At 34.7% G+C, this 23,433-nt stretch overlaps 2 protein-coding genes across 2 annotated transcripts in view; one reads left to right on the top strand and one right to left on the bottom strand.

The window, feature by feature from the left end:
* LOC124368309 (protein pelota-like) overlaps nt 1–23,433 on the top strand; it is a 64,414-nt gene that overhangs the window by 18,911 nt on the left and 22,070 nt on the right. The window contains 3 exon segments of the mRNA XM_046825583.1: nt 2,811–2,924; nt 14,592–14,732; nt 14,848–15,070. Of these exon segments, the coding sequence (XP_046681539.1) occupies nt 2,811–2,924; nt 14,592–14,732; nt 14,848–15,070 (478 nt within the window).
* Nucleotides 15,650–20,565, bottom strand: LOC124367848. Its single transcript, XM_046825009.1, has 4 exons — nt 20,063–20,565; nt 18,000–18,159; nt 16,983–17,181; nt 15,650–15,894 (listed from the first exon to the last, which is right to left on the bottom strand). The coding sequence occupies exons 1-4, from the start codon at nt 20,117–20,119 to the stop codon at nt 15,723–15,725; spliced, it is 588 nt and encodes a 195-aa protein (XP_046680965.1). The 5' UTR covers nt 20,120–20,565; the 3' UTR covers nt 15,650–15,722.

The following is a 23,433-nucleotide window of genomic DNA, read 5'->3' as shown; positions in this document are numbered from 1 at the left end:
TGTGCATAGTTTTGGTTCTCTGGTTCTTGCAGGGTTTGGTTTTGGTGTCTTCTTCTAGGTGGCATTACAATATAATGGGTTATTTGCCCATAACTGTTACTAAGATCGTCTACTGTTTCGATTGAGTAGATCTTTAAAATGAAATATCACAAGATAGAGGTTTGAAAATTTAAAATTACCCCCCATACCACCCTTTTAAAGGGGGGGGGATTTTTTTAACATTCAAAAAATCCAAAAATGTATTTTAATAAGTATGGTCAAGGTTTACATCGATATCTCAATCTGTTTGGAATATATTCAGGCATATCAGGACTTAATTTACACCCTGTATTTATAATTTGTTTGTGTTTTTATGTCTTTGATAAGTTAATTTCCTCATACCACATGATTTGCACCATATCGTAATAAGGGTTGGTAATGAATATCATCAGTACAAAACTATTAGAAATACTAAAATGTATAAAAAACCTTGGAAGGACAAAGGCTCTTTAAGGACTGTTTTAATATAAATATCACTGCAAACTCCATGTAATGTTTTTGATCTTTTAAATGGCACTGTCAAAGTGGTAAGGACAGCCATAAGAGTTGTATTATACTTACATATTTCTGTCAGCCAGGACTGCTCTATGTATTATGTTATTATAGTCAATGTAGATGAGTTAAACAATTGATTTATGCAGGTTTCACATAAATATGCTCCAACAGTGTCGCTGATAAAACAAGATCTGTCATAGATTATGACTATCAGGAGATACGTAAATCGGTCATAATATATTACTCATATCAGTTCTAAGGCTAATAATGGTCTCTTGTTAAATCAGAACATTTACGCATTATGTGTGTTCTCAATTCATTTCCATATATTTATCGCAAGACCTTAATAGTAAATAATTGAAACCAGGATGGAAACAACATAATAGCTATGTTATTTTTTTTATTTTTTAACGTTGTGGATCAAACAGACAATGTGTCAATTTAAGAGAATGAAATTTCTCTTGATAGGAGTATCATTCTTGCATCAATTTGACACCAAAAAATGTTCAAAATAATTAAATTAAACTTCCTCTTCATATTGCACCACTACCCAAAGTATATCTCCTTATATAAACTTTAAAAAAATAGATGGGGGATCCTGACTTTTTATTCAGTCTTTATATGAACATACATGCTGAGCAAAGCATGTCCAGTGAAGGGTAAAAGTAGGCCACAAATGTAATGTCCAATTTCACCATGGATCATGATTTAAAATTGCATCAGTGATATGAAAATAAAGTTTGTAAAATTGTTTTACACTCTACATTTTCAAAAATTGTGTCATATATTTTTACAACGTTGTAAATTTGAAACATTGATTAGTACAATAAGAAAGTGTGAGTGAAATAGGTCAAAAGACTAATTCTGGAAAACTTGTTCCTAAATAGGAAATCCACAAAATCTAATCTCAGGTAATTAATAACTATAAATCTTACCATAATGTTTACAATATATAAATGTTAATTTAAAACAAGCTCTCCAATAATATAGGTTTCTATTTTTGTGATGCCTTTCGTACTCAATGAGAACATCTTCAGACCCACATAACTGAATACAAGTGGTGACAATAAATTGTATCGTTTGTTTTAAATTAATATATAATTTCCAATAAGAAAAGAGCTTCAAGAATGTATATATAAATTTGTTTATGTTTCCCATTAAATTACATTGTAAATATAGAGCAATATACCACTGACTGACAGAGAAAAATATACCAACCCAAAAAGAAAAAATCTTACACTTGTGTGAGAGTTATCAGCTTATTAATTAAAAACTACGCATCAAGCCTAACTTTTGCAATACAAGTATAAAAATACAAACATATTTAATTATAAATACGTTGTTATCTTATTATATTTCAATAATCAAAATACCATTTACTTTTTTACTTCTTTAACTTAATTGATTAAATATAACCCTAAAATTGCAATGACAGGTTTAGTGTTTAAAGACAAGTAAAACGTATATTTGTGTATTAATTATATATATATATTTTCTTAAAATCAGTTTCAAACTTGAACTACAGCAATTGTGTCATGAATTTTCCAAGGTTGAAATAGATCATCAACTAAAAAATCTAGACTATTTTTATCAACTAATTCTGTGAAAATGTGGTTGAAAGTATAAAATTAAAACTAAACTATGCCTTATAGTGTATTAATAAGAATAGAAATTTAGATTTAGTAGCCAAAACCACTTCCAGTCCAATCTGTCATTCTCTGAACAGAAAATCCACCACTATGAAAATGTTATTGTACTATAACCATAGTTTGCTTTTTTGTGATGTGGTTTGAGTTTTAACATTTCCAAAAATGGGTTAGCTCTTTTTTCTACATCATTTTGTTATCTCTTATAAGCCATAACTTTCATCTGGGAACATTTTCATTATAAATGAACAAAAGAGATTAGTGGATGACAAGGGAGAAATGGAAATTTGTTTAGGAAAAAGAGGGAATGGTCCTAAGTGTGGAAATGTTTAAAACTGTCAATAAAGCACTTACAAATTTTCCTACCTATAAATTAAAAATTAATTTAATGTAATTTGCACTATTAGCTTGCATGATTTCCTATTCTGTCCTATCGGAAAGTGATCAGGATCGTAAAATATTCATTTTAATGCGTATTCGATGTTTATAATAATAGATAATCAGGTAAATAATGTTAATCCTATAACAAGTAAATCTATTGACCAAAAAGTCCATTGTTTCTCACATAAGTTGTAATTTAACATGAAATAACCGATGTTAAAGTTGTTAAAAATGTACTTGCTGCTGTAGATGGGAGCCTACCATACACTTGATCTGGAGGTGAACCGCAAGTTCTCTCTCTGCAAGCCGGAGTGGGACTCGGTGGCTCTAGAACGGGTGGACTTAGCTTGCGACCCGACACAGGTAAGATATCTTTGTTTTCTTGCTTCACTTAGATATTTTCTAAGTGTTTAATCTTTGTTACAAGCTGTAAGTAAAATTAATTGTCTTAATCTTAGATTTTTTAAATCTTTATATTTCTGCTCTTAACTGTACTTTTTGGTAAAGTTAATGGTTTCGAGGTGTTGGTTTTCATTTTTATATGTACTTTATATTTTTAATGTAGCGATAAATATATTTAGAACTGATGTGATTTAGGTAGCGTTTAGGATCTTGACTCTCTGACAATGTGTATAAACTTTAAATCATCATAAGTGAAAATTGGTAAATCTTATCAGTTGCACGAAAACCTACATCAGCTAACAGTGAAAAATTTAATCAGTGATCAACTCAGTGGAACTTGTGTTGTCTTTCAATCAAAGTGGCTGAGTTTTTAAGTATAGATGAAAGACTGAGAATTTTTAATATGTTCAAAGAGGTTGGAAAGTGGAATTTGAAACACAACTATTGAAAAGGGTAAAAATTGCAAGAGCTAAAAGAAAAGTTTAACATGCACAAAACAGTGGGAAATTAATGAATACAGGTAATGAAAATGTTGTGATGATACAGACTATCTGGGCCTGCAAACCAATCTTAAGATGATGGTTTCATGAAAGGGGTATTTAAAGAGATAATGCTCATTGAATTGTTTGCAATGCAGAACATCTAATTACTGAGTCACAAATTCCAGAATAGGAACTAAAGAATAGATTTCTTACGTGTAAGGTGTAACCCCAGAACTATTTTTTATTGTGATAGATTGAGACCATGCAGAACTAATAGAAAAACAAGTTTACCACAGTACAAGAAAGAACAGGAAGACATAGCCTGTCCATGAAGGAGATGTTTTTGACAGACCCTCAATTACTGTAACTATTTGACCTTGAACAGTGTTCTAGACATCTATGGCATAATCAAGATGACTTTGGACCAAAGATCTCCAAAGCAGAAAGAAGTCTTCATTAGATCCACGTTCCAAAACCTATCTTTCAAAACAAATTTGCTTACTTGTTCAGAGAACATCACATTGGAACAGTTAAAACACTAATTTCCTACACAATCTTCTTTTTCTTGACCCTTCCGTCTCTGATTCTATAAAAACATAAAATTATAAAAGGGAATACAAGTAAAAGTTAACTATTGTAGTTTTACTGAGGTTCAGGAACTTCTGGTTGACTTCAGCCCACTTCACAGTACAATCAGCTGATTTTAGTACTAAATGGTCTTTCTAATTTTAAAACATAAACTAACCGAGTTTCAGTGTAACATCTGCTGATCGATGATGGTTCTTCACATAAAGAACAAAATATCCCAAGAAGTTGATTGTGTAAGAATGTTTTGACACCAGACGGAAGACATTGATTTTTTGGTTACGACACCGGTGTAAGTTTCAGAATTAAGATAAGATTACACTATATCCATTTCTATCACTAATAACTGGAGAGTATGTAAGCGCAAAGTTGGCACTGTGTAGCAAAACCCTGTTTCACACTCTAGGATTCTTCTTTCTGAGCATAAAATTTACCAATCACCAAATTAACAATATATGTGTAATTTTAGATTTTAGTAGATTTGTCTTAATTATAAGTTTACTATTATATTTTTCAATATTTGGAGCTTTATATTCATAAGTTAAACAGGAGTACATAAGTTAAATCTAGCAGTTCGAGACGCTAAACGTTATACCTCTTGAAAAGTATTTAATTTTTACTGTTGGACACCTTTTTTTGTAGTATATTAAAAAAATCTGAGATTTTTTTATTGATGTAAAAAATTCTGGGCCGAAATTGATTAAAATTGAATGATTTCTATTAAAAATCATAGTTTCATTTTATTTTTATCATAACTTGATAAACTTGGTCTTGTGTTTCCCTTATAACTTGTAGTTTACTGTAAAAAATTATTTAAACTTTTTATATAATAAAAAAATATATTTTTTAATCCAATGACCACCCTTAACTTGCGACGATTTTCGAAAACTGAATTTGGAAAGACTGGGTCCTAAATAATAAACGAGGTCGTGAAACGTTGATTGGAAGGTAGGCATACGATATTAACACCAAAACACCGTGCCGGTTCGTAGAGGGAGCGGGCAGCCAGCTTTGATTTTGTAACTCCGACCACAGAAAACTCCAAGATGTCCTTGCCCTATCGAAGTCAGAAGAGAAGAGGACAAGAAACCTAATTCCCGATATCTAGAAAACCTGAAAATACTAGAACCAATCAAAAAGCCAGAAAGCCACAGAAACATCTAGAAAGAGAACAACCATCTGGTAAAACAGATGGCTCGACCAGCTGTAAGGAAACAGCTCCCGGTCCGTCCAAAGACCAACAAAATAAAGTGGCAAACGCCACATCCTCCCCCTCTACCCCGGGAGAGAAAAGAAAAAAACTCAAAAGGATAAGGTAGGAAGACAAGGACGGAAAGATTAGAGACTACAACTGGTACTGCTGTCGTTAGCAAACAGCTAGAAATAGCTCTAGTATGGATATCCTGCACGCTCGCGAGGCGCTCCAAAAGCGTAACGGCTAGAATCCATTCCGACTGACCACACTACTCAAGATTAAATCTTTTTAGTTTAAAGAGGCTTGAGGAAAAGCCTAGTAGTAGTAAAAAAAACTTGAACAAAATTAACTACTTTCTGTGGTAGCTACCAATAAATAAAGGTCTGAAGTGTTGACACAAGGATGGGTTTTTTCGTTTGTTTCTACATCACTAATACGCTTGGTGGTCAAAAGGCTACAAGAGGGTGTTCCAGTAAGGTTGGGAAGGAAATTAAATAAGTGTACACTTATTAGCCAAAGCTTATTAGCCAAAGCACTTCCTAAAGTCTCCACCCTCCGGGTATCTCCACCCCGGAACCCAAGGGCCACTTAAGCACCCGAATGGAAACCCCGAACGGCTGGCGGAACTCCTTGGACCGCCGGGAGAGTATTACTCCAGACATAAGGTCTGTATTTTTTTTTCTTCAAAGATGGGAGGAACAGAAGGGATGAAGAGACCATTCCAAAGCGAAAATTAAAAATATGAGAAAATTACACCCATCATAATATCAACAGACCCAAGTTCGTGTTGTAAAGGCTAATTAGGTAAAAACCTGGTACTGGCAAAATTTAGCAAAAGTGGGCCAGTACTCTCCTCCCCCTACGGGACGGCTGAGAAAAAAAAATTGGTGGCCAGTGGGAAAAGACAAAATAAAGTTTTATTTTTCCATACTAGTTTTTTAAATTTAGAGACTTGGAGCAAATAAATTCAGGCTCTTAAAAGGCGTGAAAGAAAAACTGTAGAGCTACGGGAAGAGCTTAACGGAGTAAGGAAATCATTTGGTCGTGGTAAAGTGGTTTAATTAGGAACTTTAAAAACAAAAAAAACAACTAGTTTCTAAGTGTTGGCCAGGAAAGGCAAAAAAAAACCCTGAAACCTACGGAAAAGAGACCCAAAAAAAACTAACTGGGCCAAAACCCAACAAAATTAGGTTAACAATCAATAAACCTCTAAAACAATAACAATAAAAAAGCCTTCAAAGGATAACAGTAACAACAGTAAAAAAAAACACTTCCAATATAAACACTAAACAGCAAATAAATAAGATAGCTGCTGGAACATTTAGCAGCTTCAGAGACAAAATTATAAAGTCTTAAAGACACAAAGAGATAACAACAACAACTAACTACAAAAAATATATAGACAAACTACAATCTTCAACAATATTTTCAACAATAAAAACTAAACCTATCCATCGCTGCTAACTTAGCTGAATAACAAAGAATTCCACCTACTGCCAAAAGACTGACCCTACTAAGCAAGAGAAAGACAAAGAAAAGGAAAAGGGAAAGAAAATGTAAGCTTGTGTTGTAAAATGTAATGGGTTGGCCGAACCAAGGATAGCAGGCTGCGCGACTGCATTAGGGAATGTTAAAAATAAATAAACATAAAATTCGCTCCCAATGTACAGCCTAGAAAAATTGCCGAAGCAAAAAAAAATTCTCTAAACAGCCAATGCTAATCCTGATCCCCCCGTGTATATGTACTGTAAAAGAAGAGGAGTAAAAGTATCAGAGTGTTAATGTGGTGTAAGGAAGAGAAGAAGAAGAAGAAGGAGGAGGGAAAAAACTAAACTAACATCACTATGCCCTAAACCATCCCTATAAACGTCCCGGCAGCGGTGCTTTGGTCTTAGATAGGCCCAAAATATTTCTTTAGGTGGGAAACATGGGCCGACCTAATAAGTTTCCCTGACTTGGGACACCTCAATGTCACGGTGACTGGAGAGGTAAAATCATGAATAACCAGAGGGCGTGACCACAGAGGTTGCAGTTTGGCTGAAATTTGATTAGCCGCATTACTCAAATTTACTCGTCGAAACATTGCCAAATCACCGATACGAAAATTAACTGGTAAACGACCTTGGTTGTACTGCCGAGCAACTTTTCGGTGTGCAACCTCCAACCGATCCAAGGCCTGAGACCATCTCCTCTGCATGTCTCTGGAATCTTGTGTTTGGAGGAGATCATCCAAATTCCAATTGTTTTCCAGGGGAGAAGTAATTTTGTAGCCAAGGAAAATTTCAGCAGGAGAGGTGCCAATTGACTCATGCTTAGCCGAATTAAAAGCGACTTGGAATAAATGGAGATTAGTGTCCCAGTCAGTATGATTTTGAGAATGGAAAATTCTCAAGGCAACGCCGAGGTTTTTATTAACTCTTTCAGCAATTGACGGCTTCGGATAATATGGCGAGGTCATAACGTGTTTGATACCAAGTTCCAGACACATGTTATCGAACTGTCTGGATTTGAAACAACCACCACGGTCGGTGACGAGTTGTGAGGGGAAGCCAAAATACGCGAACAAGCCCTTATGCAAAAGATTCACCGTAGTAGGAGCGGTAGCATTTTTAGCAGGCAAAATCACTGTATATTTTGAAAAGGCGTCAACGATTGTAAGAAGCCATTTGTGGCCTTTTTTTGTTCTAGGAAGAGGTCCCACGTAATCAACAAACACCCGTTGAAAAGGCCTGGTTGCTAATTGAGAAGCCAAAGGGCCTACCTTAGTATTTTGAGCCTGTTTGCATCTCTGACAGAAAGGACAAGCCTTTACCCTCTCTTGGATAGCCTGCTTCAGGTCGGTAGAAAAGAAAATTTGACTAATCCGATCCCAAGTTTTCTTGAATCCCAGATGAGCTCCGAGAGGTGACTCATGGTAAACTTTAAACAATAGGTCGTAGAGTTTGCTAGGTACCACTACTCTAGGTTTGGATTGATTAGGCAATTGGTGAACTAAAATGCCTTGAATTACAGAATAATTTTGATTGGGATTAGTACCCTTCAAAGATTTCACAATATTGCGAATTTGAGCATCTTGCTCTTGGTGGCCTTTGATGTCTTTGAAGGCTTCCGGTACAGAAAAAAGAATAAAAGCCTGTGTGTGGTCGGTTTTATTTTGAATAGTAGAACTCTGTGATGAATCGGTTTGGGGCTCAAATAAACGCGAGAGGCAGTCGGCCACAACATTGTCTTTGCCCCTAACATGCTTGACAGTAAATTGAAAGGCATTGATGAGAGTGGTCCAACGTGCTATTTTTCCTACCTGGCGAGGATTGTTAAGTAACCATGAGAGTGAGGAATTGTCAGTCTCAAGCGTGAAGGAACGATGCTCTAAATATTGTCTAAATTTTGTAAAGGCATAGACTACTGCCAAAGCTTCTAAATGGAAAGTTGAATAGTTCCTCTCGTGTACATTTAAAGGACGGCTCGCAAAAGCTATAGGGTATATTTGGCCCTGGATTTCCTGAGACAGCACTGCACCTACAGCAGTACCTGAAGCATCAGTTGACAGAATAAACGGGGCATCAAAATTTGGTAAGCGTAGGACCGGAGCAGAGACTAAAGACCGTTTAAGTTTGTGAAAAGCATTCTGTTGCTCCTCACCCCATATGAAATTTACATCCTTTCTCTTTAACCTATTCAACGGCTCACAGATTGACGCGAAATTGGGAATAAATTTAGAATAAAAGGCACACATTCCAAGAAACCTGCTAAGCTGCTTAGTATTTTTGGGTTGAGGGTAGTTGTCGATAGGGCGAGTTCTATTTGGGTTGATGGTAACTTTCCCATCTTCGAAGACGTGGCCTAGAAATTCTATTTTATGAGAGGCAATGACCATCTTTTCTGGGTTAACTGTTAACCCTGCCCTACTAAGTCGGTCAAGGACTAAATCGAGATGTCTTTGGTGATCTTCCAGATTTTCAGAAAAAATAACAAGGTCGTCGAAATAGCAGAACAAGAAATCAAATTTCACATCACCAAAGATTTTATTTATCAACTGAGTCAGTATCATGCTACCACTAGCTAGACCAAAAGGGAGGTAATTGTATTCCCATTGGCCAGTGCTTGTGACAAATGAAGTGTACTTCTTGGAAGCCTCATCAAGTGGTATCTGGTTGTAAGCGGACACCAAGTCTAACATAGAAAAGATCTTAGCCTTGCCTAGAAATTGAAAAGAAGACTCTACCGTAGGCATCGGAGTTGAATCGAGCTCCAAGACATTGTTTAAGGCGCGGAAGTCAACCACCAGGCGTGAAGAACCTCCCTTTTTAGGTACTAAAAATGCTGGACTGGAGTAAGGGGAAGTTGAAGGTCTAATAACGCCTTTCTCCAGAAGGCCTTCGATATGCTCACGAATTAAAGCCATTTTCGGGGGAGCATAATGATACGGACGGCACCTGAACGGCTTGTCTGACTTGACAGTGATAGAATAAGTCAAAAGGTTAGTTTTACCCAGCTGTTTGGTCACAGTTTCGGGAAAACACCGCAGAATATTTTTAAATGTCTGAACTTGGGAATTATCAAGCCTCTCTCCAAAGATAGGTCCCAAACTAACATCCTCTGCCTGTTCATCCTCTTGGTTTTCGGCTATAACTAGTGAAGTGTCAAAGGGAAAAGACACCTGGCGTTGAGCCGCATTAATGCTCATTTCAGAGGCCTGAATGAAGTCGAGTCCAATCAAAACAGGAACCGGTAAGTTGTTAGTAACAAGAAATGGGAAAGTCCAAGAGAAACAAGCTAATTTGAAATGAATATGGGCCAAAAATTGAAAGGAGACATCTGAACCATTTGCAGCTGTAGCCGTCAATGAAGTTTCTTCAACTTTCTTCACGACACCCTTGAGTTTAGAGAGAGTATCAAATACGCTTTTAGCTACGATAGATCTGGTAGAACCAGTATCAATCACAGCAGAAGACTTAATGTTAGAAAAAGCAATAGGAATTTCTAGGGGTTTGACCTTGGGCAAAGCCGGAGCTAAAGGATTAATGGGCCTAGTCTTCTTGGGGAATGCCGGCCCTTTCAGCGAATTCCCCTTTTGGAGTTTAAATTAACCGCAGGATTAGCGGAACTATAATTATGGTTTTGATTATTCCTATTATAGGAAAACCTCCGTTCCTGGTTTGGCCTACTATTGTTCCCTGGTAGCATATTATCTTGCAATTGATTAGAATTACAAACTTGGGGGTTCAGCCGCTGATTGAAAGCATTATCATAGCCATTTGCCCTTACTTGGCCCTGCCTAGAATTATTGGGTTGAGAATGAAAGTTCTGGTAAGGTCTACTATTATTGTAAGGCCCGCTTCCTTGCCTTTGGTTACCTCCAAACGAATGGTTTGGATAAAATGTGCTATAGGGGGTTCTCTTAGCGGCGTCTCGGTCGAAGTTTGTACCCGAACCACGGTAAAATGTTCTGTTATTATAACGATTATTTTGGAAAAGATGTCCAGCGTATTGTAAATTAGTATTATCATAAGTGACATTTTTATTAGAATCTATTGCAGCTTCCTGAGATTCAGAATTGCCATACCCTAACGGAGCTTGAACAGTGTTGACCGTCAAACTCTCAATCATGGAAACCATGTTTTTCAGTTGTTGTACTGTGGTAGGGGGTTGAAGACCTGCAAAAGCTGCCCTAGTATGAGGGTTGAGACCGGTAAAAATAGTTGTAAAAATCTCGCCATCACTTATTTCTGGTCCAAGAATTTGGAAAATGCTAACAATGTCAGTAAGATAATCAGCATAAGGTTCTGACAGTCGTTGTTGTCTATACATGAGTTTAGACTGAATGTCTCTAATGGCCCTAGATGAGAAAAAGGTAAACCTAATTGTCTGCAGAGCATTCGGCCAGGTAGAGTCAGCACTCACGAGACCCATCCACACATCACGAAGTCTGCCTTCAGTGCGTGCCACAGCGTTTAATAGAATAGTTTTATCTGAACCTAAATTTAACTCTACTATTTTTTGGATTTTTACGAGAAATTCTGTTAGCTGAAATAAATCTGTACCAGAAGTAATGGGTACCTCTCTAAGCATATCCCGCAAAATGTTAGGGAATGAGACATCGTCCCTGTTATATGGCCTATTTTGGGTTGCAATTTCTTGGGCTACCGTCTTAGCAGTCGCTTCAATAGCATTTAAGGTCATTGTATGCAGACTCTTCACTAAACCACCAAGATCCACCGGCACTACAGGGGGCAGCACAGTACAAGTTCCTACTTCGTCCTGTTTTAAACTGGGATTATCCACTAAATCATCCGTTACGGGTACCCTTGGTTCATCCGCAGATTCCTCCAAGTCACTCACGACCCCTTCGCTAGACCGAGCCACAAATTCACTTAGCTGCACACGCATGGCATCAAGCTTATCCTTGGGTTTAATTCCCCATAGCTTGCATTGTTCGCGGGCTTCCTCAATAGTCAACTTTTTAATCCAAGACACAGTCTTTGGAACATTATTTAAATCGAAGAACTTCATCTCGTAAAAGGTTCAATAATCAACAATAAATAAACACAAATCACAACAAACAAGTTAAACAATAAATTAATCAAAGACACATGAGAGCGTGGACAGATATTCCACACAAACTAGAGAGCAGTAAAAAAAAAATTCAGAAAAACATTAGGGCAATTTTACTGTGGTGTGTGAAAAAGTACAAGTTGTAAAAAAAACTATTATAAATTTATAGTATTACAAATAAATAAAAGCATAAAGTACATTGCCTTATTATTACCATGAAACCAACTTCCAGTATCACTAACAGGTGTAGGCAGAAAAAAAAATCAAAAGTTTGGCTTTCAGAGCAAAAAATGTCGGCTGCCATCAGTCGGGGGTAGACTCAATTTGTTTCCTCTCAAAAGGTTGAGAAAGTTCAAAGTATTCAAAAAAACCTAACAACACCTTTCAAAACCTAAAAGAATAAGAGAGGGAAACAAAGTAAACAAAAATTAATCAAAAGCAAGAGCAACTGTACCGTAGAAGAGCAAAAAAAAATATATATGTGGAGCGAGTCGTAAAGTAGCGCTACCGGTAACTACTACATAAAGTTCAACAAGGCCCAAGTGAACAAGACACAAGCCTAAATAGTAAACTCTCCCTTAAAACTGTAAATAATTTAGAACACCCCCAAAAAAAAATCTCTTTTGAGGCCAAGAATCCAAAAAAAAAACCCCAGTGAAAAATTAAAAATTAAGAAATTAAAGACCAAAGGAAAAAAAAATTATTTAACCACTTAAGGCTTAAATTAGGCTAAACTGAAATTTAGGTAAGCTAAACACCCGAAGCTGAATCAAGCAAGCTGACATATCAATCAATCCAAAGAGTCCACTAGGGTTTGGTATATTATAAAATAGTGAACCCTCAAGGTGGCAAACTATAGTTTTAAAAGTTTGTAAAAGAAAGGATGTTTCAACATTTTGGAAAGAAGGTTTAGTTTTGTAAGTAATTAAATCACTTATATGTATGTCAGCACGTCAAATCCAACCCCAAGCTGCAACTTCATAAAAATTACAAAACAAGCCTAGGCCTATGTTACTTTCAATACTAGTTGAAACTAAAGGTGTACTCCATATTAACTTTAACTGTTTTAATTTAAACAGGCACTAGTCAAAAGAATCAAAGGGCTTTTAATAATAGACTATGAAAGAATTATTATTTTTACAATAACATTAAAGTTTTGAAGAAGGTTTTAGAAAAAAAATTGCAAACTGTTAGACTAAATCAACCCCTTAAGCTTGAACTGCCCCGAACAATCAAATAGCATAGGCCTACATAAAAGTTTGACATGTTTCTAAGTAGAAAAAATATCAGATAAATTTAACAGTAACACTTCACTTACCTTGTGTATAGACTAAGATTAAATAACAAAATTGTGTAAGACTCGAATAAATTCAACGCAGTAGACAAAATCATCAAATTAGAGCTATTAAAAATTTAAACTCTTATCAACTTAAAACATGTACAAGTGGAGTAAATCCGCTGGAAGAATAAATAAATAACTAAATAATTAATTAAATCCTAGAATAACAACAATTAATTGCATTTGGAACTAAGGGTAGGTGTGGAAAGGTTAAAAATTTTAATTAAATCAGATGTAGAGATGAAATATCAGAAGGAAGGCAAGTTATATAAAAAAGAACACTTTTAATTATAAGCCAACCCAAAGTAAATAATCTGGTGAAACTGAATGGGGGTTTCAAATATTAACCAGAAAGCTAAGAACTTTAAAAACAAAAGGTAGGCTATACATAGGCGGCAGTACAATACGCAGTCACCAACAGCATCTATGAAATCCTTCGACTTTACTTGCACAGATCTGAGCCAAAGTTTAAATTAAAATACTAAAAGGTGCTAATTAAAGTTTAGAAAGCACAAGTAATTAAGTACCAGGTATGTTTAAGGCAACAGGCTACACTGTAGGTGAAAGTAAAAGTTAGGTTAAGAGTTAACTTGGTGAGAGAAAAAAAATTTATTAAAATTGGTTTAAAGTAAAATTTTAAGCTAAAAAAAAATCAACCAAATACCTATGCCTAAATAATTAGTGAGAATAAGTTACTAAAGTTTAAGAAATACTGCCACTCACATGTTCAATTATTACACAACTAGGCTTAGGTAGCAGTTGGTTGCAAGAACTGCTTGGCTCAGACTTGCACATTAAAAACAAGCTACTTCGAAAAAGTTTAACATTTTGAGTAAAAAAGGCAGTGTAAGGAAAATTTAGAAAACTAAAAAAAATTTAGAAAAACGTCTACCCCTTTAAAAAACTTAAAACTAGGACTTAGCTCTCATAGCTGTGTAGAATTCCTCCGCTCCCACCGGCAAGCCTAGCCTTCCATTTCAAACCACGCTCTGCTACCAATATGCGACGATTTTCGAAAACTGAATTTGGAAAGACTGGGTCCTAAATAATAAACGAGGTCGTGAAACGTTGATTGGAAGGTAGGCATACGATATTAACACCAAAACACCGTGCCGGTTCGTAGAGGGAGCGGGCAGCCAGCTTTGATTTTGTAACTCCGACCACAGAAAACTCCAAGATGTCCTTGCCCTATCGAAGTCAGAAGAGAAGAGGACAAGAAACCTAATTCCCGATATCTAGAAAACCTGAAAATACTAGAACCAATCAAAAAGCCAGAAAGCCACAGAAACATCTAGAAAGAGAACAACCATCTGGTAAAACAGATGGCTCGACCAGCTGTAAGGAAACAGCTCCCGGTCCGTCCAAAGACCAACAAAATAAAGTGGCAAACGCCACAAACTAAGTAACTTAAAATTGTTTTATTCCAATACTGTAAGCATGTTGCCATTATTTAAAGAGATACTTTGTTACAGAATGCAGATGTTGCTGCTGTAATCATGCAGGAAGGTCTGGCGCATATATGTCTCATCACCGCAAGCATGACTCTAGTTCGGGCCAAGATAGACCAGGTCATCCCTCGAAAACGGAAGGGCAACATCAAACAACATGAAAAGGTAATAGCTACGCTATTGCACTAGTTCTTTTTAAAAAGTTGCATTAAAGGTTTGTAGAGATAATTGTGTTTGATGTCTAAAAAGAAAGAAAAAATGATAATTTGACATTTTATAGGGTTTGCAAAAGTTCTACGACAACGTTATGCAAGGTATTTTGCGCCACGTCAACTTTGACATAGTGAAGTGCGTGCTGATAGCCAGCCCAGGCTTTGTCCGAGACCAGTTCCACGAGTTCATGATGCAAGAGGCGGTGAAGACTGACAACAAGCTGCTTCTAGACAATAAATCCAAGTTCCTCCTCATACACGCATCGTCAGGCTTCAAACACTCTTTAAGAGGTAGGTGTACGCTGTAATGCTGTTCCATTTGTGTGTAGTTGAAGGATAATAATTTAGTTCATTGTATTCAACGGTTTTAAAAAGTAAATTGTCTATTTGGAAACTTTGAAGATGTTATGTTTTAAAATTTGTGGAGTAATTATTCAGTTAATACTCTATTAATACCTGCAGGACAGTTATGGTCAGGTAAGTATTTGATGTTATTTTACTAAAAACATACAAAAAATAAGTGGTTGTTATTTTACTAAAAACATACAAAAATTTAAGTGGTTGGTATAATGTATAATAAACCAATATCAATCAAATTCAAAATTTCTTACATATCCATTAACCAGGGTGGCGACCCAACCGGAAACCAGGAATTTAATGGACCGGGAATAAACCAGGATTCTTCCATAGAACCGGGAAAATTTTCAAAACAATTTTTCCATCTTCAAGAACTTATAAAATAAAGCTTCTTGAATCAAGAACTGATTAATCTCGAAACATTGTATTTTACACAACATAATAACTGTTCGGATACCAAATGAATTTGAACATTTTTAGTTATTAGTACAAAGAAAATATTAAAACACATTGTTAAGATAGAAGTATAAAAGCTATTTATTGCACTTCATATTTATACAAATCAATACAAAAGGAGTTGCCTAACTTAGTAGAAGTAGTAGGGGTAAGGAACTTGGGGCTGGTATGGTTTCGAGTAGTAAGTTGGTTTCTTGGCGTAGATAACTTCCGCAATGTTTCCCTTGTAGTCCCCTTTCTTCTGGGAGAACTTCTGGCCTGTCAGTCCGTTCTGACCGGAGTACCCAGAGGCATGATGGTCCCTGGCAACAGGCACATTGAGGTTAGGATTGGGCAATGGGCTCAAGAACAGGTTACTTTAGTGGTTTTGTAATTATTTTTTTAAATAATACAAATTTATAAACGTAAATTCAACACTTAACCTGCTGATTAGTAGCGCCGCAGCATCTGCGGCGCAGTGCGCCAAGGTATAGGTTAGTAACGATGCAACTGTTGCGGTTTGAACAGTTTTACTATTTAGTTTCACCGCAATACTTGCGACTCGTAAGGATATTGATTTCAAGACATCTAGCAGCTGTGGTAAGTACTACGGAACATCACTGGCCCAAGTAGTTCTAAGAGTATCCGCTAGATCGTAGGAGCGTTCAGTTTTGTTTTGTTCAGTAACAAACCCCTACAAGTGGCTTCGCGGGAACCAGTAGTTTACCTCTTGCCGTGACATTGAAACCCGTGTTAGAGGTTATGTTTTTGTTTTTCTCATGTGATTAGTCTGATTTATTACAAACCTAATTAGTTTTGTTGCCAATAGCTGGCCATAGCATCTAAATGATGATGAAATACGCGAGTTCTTTTTGGATTCGGGTAGTGAAGACGAAGGATTGGATAGTGATTTATTTCCTAACAGTGTGAACGCGTCAAGTGTTAGCCTAGACGCAGATGTAGGCCTACCTTTTTTTTATTTGAATAACCAAAATAAAATACTCAAAAATAAAAAAAAAATTAGTCACTTTTTGAGCCATGCGCACTAAAAAAAACTCACTAATCAACGGGTTAAAAGGGAACTATAGCTGGCAGCTATACATCTGAGGAGCTTTTAACATTGAGCTGAAGTTTGAAACTGCATTATAAAAACGAATTAGTCTCAATAATAATGAATTGTAACAAATCTGTATAGATTTTCCCATAAAAAAGCTTTATGTTTAATATAAATTACAAACCGTTAGTATTAAGAGATAATAGCATTTTTAACAATTCATTAGCATTGAGACACTAAAATCCAAGTTTCTAAAGTGAAACATCTATGGACTTCAAACATACATAAATGGTATTTTTAATAATCAAACTTTTTGTTTGGAGACCTAGAAAACAAATTTTTAACAAAGCGACTCACCTGTGTGATCCACCGTGCCCGTGACTACCCCAGGCACGGTCCGAGTCATAGTTGCCGTAGTGGTCTCCGGAGTCTCCGGATGTGTCGATGTAGCTCGTAGTCCGGCCCACCTCGTCCTTGTGGTGGTAGTTCTGGTAGCCCTTGGTCACTTTTTGCTTCAGATGGCCTCCTGCCTTGCTGCCGCCCTCCCCCACTTCTCCTGCAACACACACAGAGTTGTAGCAATACGGTTCGCTTTTCCAAAACCTAGCCACTGAGCGATAATCGTTTTTTTTTCTTGGGACTTTAATTAATTGAGGAATGATGTCAGTTACGTTTCAGTGGTCAAAATGAGAAATTTTGGATCTCCAGGAACATCTATTAGAAGACATTGAAACTTAGATTTGTTTCATGTAAATTCCTATATTTAGATTTTATTTTTACACATTTTGATTTTTTTCTAATTTAGTTCAAATAAAACTTACTCATTACATATTAAAAATTGTTTTTAATTAAATATTATTGTAGTTTTAAAACAACAAAGTGTAAATTAGGGTAATTTTTACTCTTTGTTAAAATATGTTAGTACCAAAATGTGTAGCATTCATTTATTTGGAAACAGAACTATAGAAATATAAATGATTAAGTAAAAGGTAGTGAAACGCTGTAACTAAACTTATTATTATTCTATAAGAGACACTTTAGTGGTTTTTTTAGTGGTTGGTGGTTTAGTGGTTTCTCTATACAAAATTAATTTGGCTAAATTTAAACAACTCAAATTTTATTTATTTAACACTTAAGCTTTTGATGTGACATTGCATCTTCTTCTGTTGTAAAATGAAATATGAAGTGCCATATGCAATCAAAGACAATTTAATAAAATTATTGATGTACCAAATTTAGTTTGAACTTTAATTTTGCTAGTTAATTGTTTGTTCATAATAAATGATTTCTTTCATGTTTTATACTTTATAGTCAACAATTAATTTTAGAAACACTTTTTATATTGGTCCCACGTACCTCACTCACTGCTCTTACCTGAACCACCATAGAAGTGAGAGTTGTGCAGTTTCTCCCCGTGGCCTCGTCCCTCATGGTCCGACCCCCCGGCAGTCCAATGACCAGAGTGGTCCAGTCCACCCTCCTCGCCTCCTTCCTGACGCTTGTAATCTGAGACCTCCCCATAGTCCCCAAACACCTATGGATCACTTCATGTGTTGAACTGGTTATTGTTTGTGCTAGGCTCGTATCGACTTCGCAAGGCAATGTCCACAACAGTTTTTAACGATTAATTAGGCATTTGTTAAGTTTAATCTAATTAATGCGCAATAGAATTATCAACAATGTTAAATTTGTCCCTTCATCTCACATATTTCAAGAACCCTATTTTTCTTTGAGTTGTTTAATTTCTTATATTGTCAACTTTATACTAAAGTTTTGTGATCGTAAAAAGCAACAAAGTCCTGAAAAGACCATTAGAAACATATTGTTATTTGGTTTTACTGATTGGTATTTTGATTTGTGTTGTTATATTTTTTATTTAAATCTATTTATATGTTTCTTATTTATATAACGGAAGACAAATTAAATTTTATTAAGTGACACAGTGTGGAGTAGGAATTTATATGTAAAAATGTATTGTAGTTATTTACTTTTGCAAAAATTTTATTTACTCTTTGTTGATTGTAGAAAAAATTACAATGTGCACAAAAGAACAACAATATTTTGTAAATTTTAGTATCTCAGATAGTATAAATTATAGAATATATGTTTAAATTAGTATAAAACTCTACTTTTCTTTTATATTTGACATTTCCTTTACACATACAATATTTAATAGAGCACCATAGCCCAAAGTTTTTAAAAACTTAAAAAAGATCCACATTGAACATTTTTAACTAGTTGATTATCAGAAATGTTTTTAATTACAGAAGTACAAAATAATGATAATATATTATAATTCCTTGAAATATTTAAAAAATAATTATATGTGTATACATTGGTGGAGCCTTTATTAGTATACATCAATTATACAAAAATCTTACATGAGTCAGTCAGGAGCTAACATTGTTTCAGGGTTAATTAAAGTAATGTGGCAAAACACAATTTTAGTACCATCAAAATAACAAAGTGGACATTGTCAAATAGAACATTTAACTCCCATGTTAAAATATGAAGGATAGTTCAAATAGTTGAACTATTTGATCTATATAATTTTTATATAGATAAAAATTATTTTGTAAAACTGAAACTTGTAATTTATTTTACATACTTGAATAGCAATGGTGCCTTTAGTAGTAAAACATTACATTGTATTTTCTATTATTTGATAAATACAGACAAACTCAAAAATCAGCTATTGCCAAACATGCATTATAAACAAATCACACCTTTAAAAACTTCACATTATTAAAACAAGTCCATAAACAAGAAGAACTCAACGCTTATGAAACATTATACAATTTTCACTCATAGTGTTTTTAACTTTTAACTAACTTTAAAGAATTTTTTAACTTCAACTAACCTAACAAGACCATGTGATTACTATATTATGACACTTTATTTTTATTGACGCTTTTGTAATTCTCTATGAATTGTACAAATAATATATTGTTTATTGTCTACATAAAAAGACGTAAAGATAAAATACAATGATTTTGGACCGATTCAAAATTCACCCTTCCTTTAAAATATAACTATATTAACTCTAGTAATATTTATTTTATTTTACTCTTAATTAAACAAATCTTGTATTCAGTTTTATTCAGCTGATAATCGTTTTAAATTGTAAAATATTTATATAATTTTATTGTTGTTTCACACCTGAGATGGCATCTTTGATGTCGAAAGGGCTCGTGTGACAAAATGAGATTATTGGATAATTGTGACTTTCCTTTTATCAAATAATAGAAAACAGTGTTTTCCAATAAGAAGAGCTCCTCCTTCAATTATATTATATATTTTAAAAGTTTCTCAAAATATTTACGGACTTGTGCATAATTTAACCGTATCAAATGTACATAACACGCCTAAAACTTTTTTTCTGCTCTTGAATTTTGAAATATTCTACAAATAACATATGTTGGTGAGGAGTAGCTTACCTGTAGGCCGGACGTGACGGTCGCCAGCAGTAGTAGAGCGAGGGTAGAGAAGTACATGGTGAGACGGTACTATGGCTACTGACACGGCGTGACCCAGTATAAGTAGCAAGGCTGGTTACACCCGACCACCCTGGCCTTGACTCTGCTCGCTAGGCTTCAATGGGCCCGATCAACCGTTGTTTTTGCTGCTCGCTGGACCGACAATTATGTAGTCTCACGGTGATTGTAATTGCTGTAATTGGACAGACAGACCGGTCAACTTGACTACAGTCTGCATTGTTCCACATTATTTAATGAAATAAACTTTACACCCCGCTCCTTAAATATGTGTACCTAAATTTTAAAATTATAAATTATGGAAACAATAAGGTGGTTTTAATATGATAACTTTTTGTTTGAATATAATATGTAGCTTTATTAGGTCTGTCTCTTCTTTCTTTGCATTAAATGAAATTTTATCTACAGGGATAGGTCTTTCGCTCCATGTCACAGATCTTTGTATTACGGTACTTGAAAGAATAGATTGAATAATTATAAATTAAATATGCTGTTAATTATATTTTGGCAGTTTGATTATTTGGTTTGAATATAGGATGGAATATGGAAAGTCAACTTTGGTCAGAAGACTGTATAGGATCATGTTGGTGAGGGGAGGGGTGATTTGTGTTTTTCCAGGATGATATCTGATAATGTCTTCTTCAAATTCTATACAAGTATCATGAAGATTTGCATTACCACAGTATTTTTTTTTATTTCTTATATATAGTTTTTTTTTTTTCACGTAGTTATTTATGAAATAATTATGCTATTTACCAAACTAATAAATTTAATCAGTGGGTAAGTAGTTAGTAGAAATATTGGGGAATGAAGTTAAATATCCACTAAAATATCTGCTTTGTTAGGAAATAGTGAAATACACATTTGTCATGGGGTTTAAACAAAAATTTGATTAAATACCCCTAACCTGTGTCAGATTGATTACATAAGGAATAAAATTAAACCTTTTTTTAATTAATATAACACTTATTTAGCCTATTTACTGAAGAAATGTACATACAAAGCTTTGTAAATGCCAAAACAAATGCAAAAATGTTTTTATTGCAGAAATATATTGGAAGCACCATTTATTGGCTGGCACAAAACATTGTAACAATCCCATCACTCATAGTGGGAGAGAATGGAACTAAAATTTTTGTGCAAGAAAATGGAACTAAAATTGTTGTGCAATTCAAAACGTTGAAAGTGCCCAGGGTGAACTAAATTTGTATTAGCTTCTTGTTGCAACAGTTGTTCGTTGTAATTATAGATACATGATTCTGTTAAAGTTCAAGCATACATATGTTTTTATGGTTCAAGAACTATGATGGCTGAGAGGCCTAATAAGTATCTTCACGTGTTTATGAGTACCTTCTAAATCATGTTTCTGTAGCACTAGCAAAAAAATTCAATACATTGTTGCCATTTACTTAGTAGTGATAGCCAAAGGTACTTTCAAAGAAGAGTTCATTAGTTAAAGATCATACATTTCTCCCTTGTGACAGGGATTTTGCAATAGTTGATGACAGATGGAAATTGTTCAAAGGTTTAACTCTGATGGAAGTTGTTGTGACAGCTGCTCAGAAAAGTCCTTCACATATATTGTAAATGAAGAGTTCCATGGTTTCAAAGCTGTTTCCCACACCCTTATAGAAACCAAAAAGTTGTGTAAATCGAAAGCTTCACAGTGCAGAGTTACAACTGAAGACTTGGGCTAGTTTCAATCTGCCAAAGGAGCATCTGAAGTTGTCAAGTGGTTTACAGGAATCATTGTCGACAAACAAGATGTGACAATGGAAGTCTCAAGAATCCAATCCTGCGTACAGCTCGAATTAGGTATAATATACCACAAAAGAAAAGAAGTGACATTACCAACCTGCTCCCCTTTCTTTCTCCATATGCTCGGGATTGTTTTGAAGAAATATTGCCAGAAAAACTCGTACCAAATCAGGGAATTCGGAAAAATAACTATCAGTAAAATGAATATGAATCATATTTTGCTTGCTCCTTAGGCACTTACAATGTTTTTACTTGCATGGATAGTTTGGCAAGTTTAAATTACTTTTTAAAGGTAGTTTTGTTTCAAATTTATCTAATTACCACCTAAATGAAAGGTTTCTGTTATACTATGTGAAAAAAATACTTTTTTAGAAATAAAAACTGGTTTTTATTTTTACTGAACATTTTATTTTTGACATTTACAATGTTTTTTAATGTATGCTCAGTATTATTATGTACTCTTTATTCATTTTTCAATCTCTGTAAACAAAACTGTAAAATTCGCCTTATTATAAGAACTTAACTGTATCAGTTTTTAACATTGATCAAATTTTAAAAAAATTATCTGTACTTGAGTTCATGTTTGGTTGCTTTCTGGTCTAGGTTTCTCTTTACTTATACATAAATTCTGTCATAATTCTACAATTTGGATTTGTTCTTGATACCGATTTTTAATTAAATGTCAAACTTTAAAATAATAATGATTACAGTCATCGCACATTGATATTTCTCATGAATTCCTGATAATGGTACTCATTATGTGTTACAGATGTATTGTAACAGGTCAAATTACGACATTTGAATATTCGCGGGGAATTGGCAGACTGTGACATCAGTGAATCGGCAGACTGTGACGTCAGTGAATCACATGTTGTCGGAATTGAAATTTATTTAACTAATAACGAAGAAATTTATTGAACTTTATACGGGAAAAGATTTGATTAATTAAAATGAAGTAAACATAACCAAAATTCGTGTTTTACAAAAACACTAAATAGAATTACGCAGAAAAGCCAATTGTGGTATGAATGACTTGTATATTGATGACGTCATAAAGCACATGTTGCTAAAAATTTAAATAAAAAGCTTTGAAAAAATAATAAAAAGAAAATAGAAAGACTTAAATTGATTAACCCTTTGCACTCCAAAGGCCTGCATTGCAGGCCATGGCGGTGCACGGGCAGACTCCCCACCAACTCCAATTAAAATACGTTAGCCTGTCCCACAGCTCCAGCGGCCTGCATTGCAGACCATGGCGGATTCCCCACTAGCTCTTATTTATTTTTGCAATGGACGTGTTAGCACTCCACATTATTTTGAGCCAACCATTGCGTAACAGTTTAAATGCCAATTTAAAGGTCTACTTTACTAATAGCTATTTAAGTACTAACACTCTGCTAATTTTTTAATTAGTTAGCTTATTTCATGTATTTTACGTGTTTTTCTTGGTTATCTTTTATTTAATGTACAAATGATTTTAAAATAATACTTTATTAAAAGGTGATACTAGGATAAATAAATAGTTTTTTAATCGATTCAAAGGTTTTTATTATTAA

The sequence above is a fragment of the Homalodisca vitripennis genome, chromosome 8 (assembly GCF_021130785.1).
Source record: "Homalodisca vitripennis isolate AUS2020 chromosome 8, UT_GWSS_2.1, whole genome shotgun sequence".
Lineage (NCBI taxonomy): Eukaryota > Metazoa > Arthropoda > Insecta > Hemiptera > Cicadellidae > Homalodisca > Homalodisca vitripennis.
This window is presented reverse-complemented; position numbering and strand designations above follow the sequence as displayed.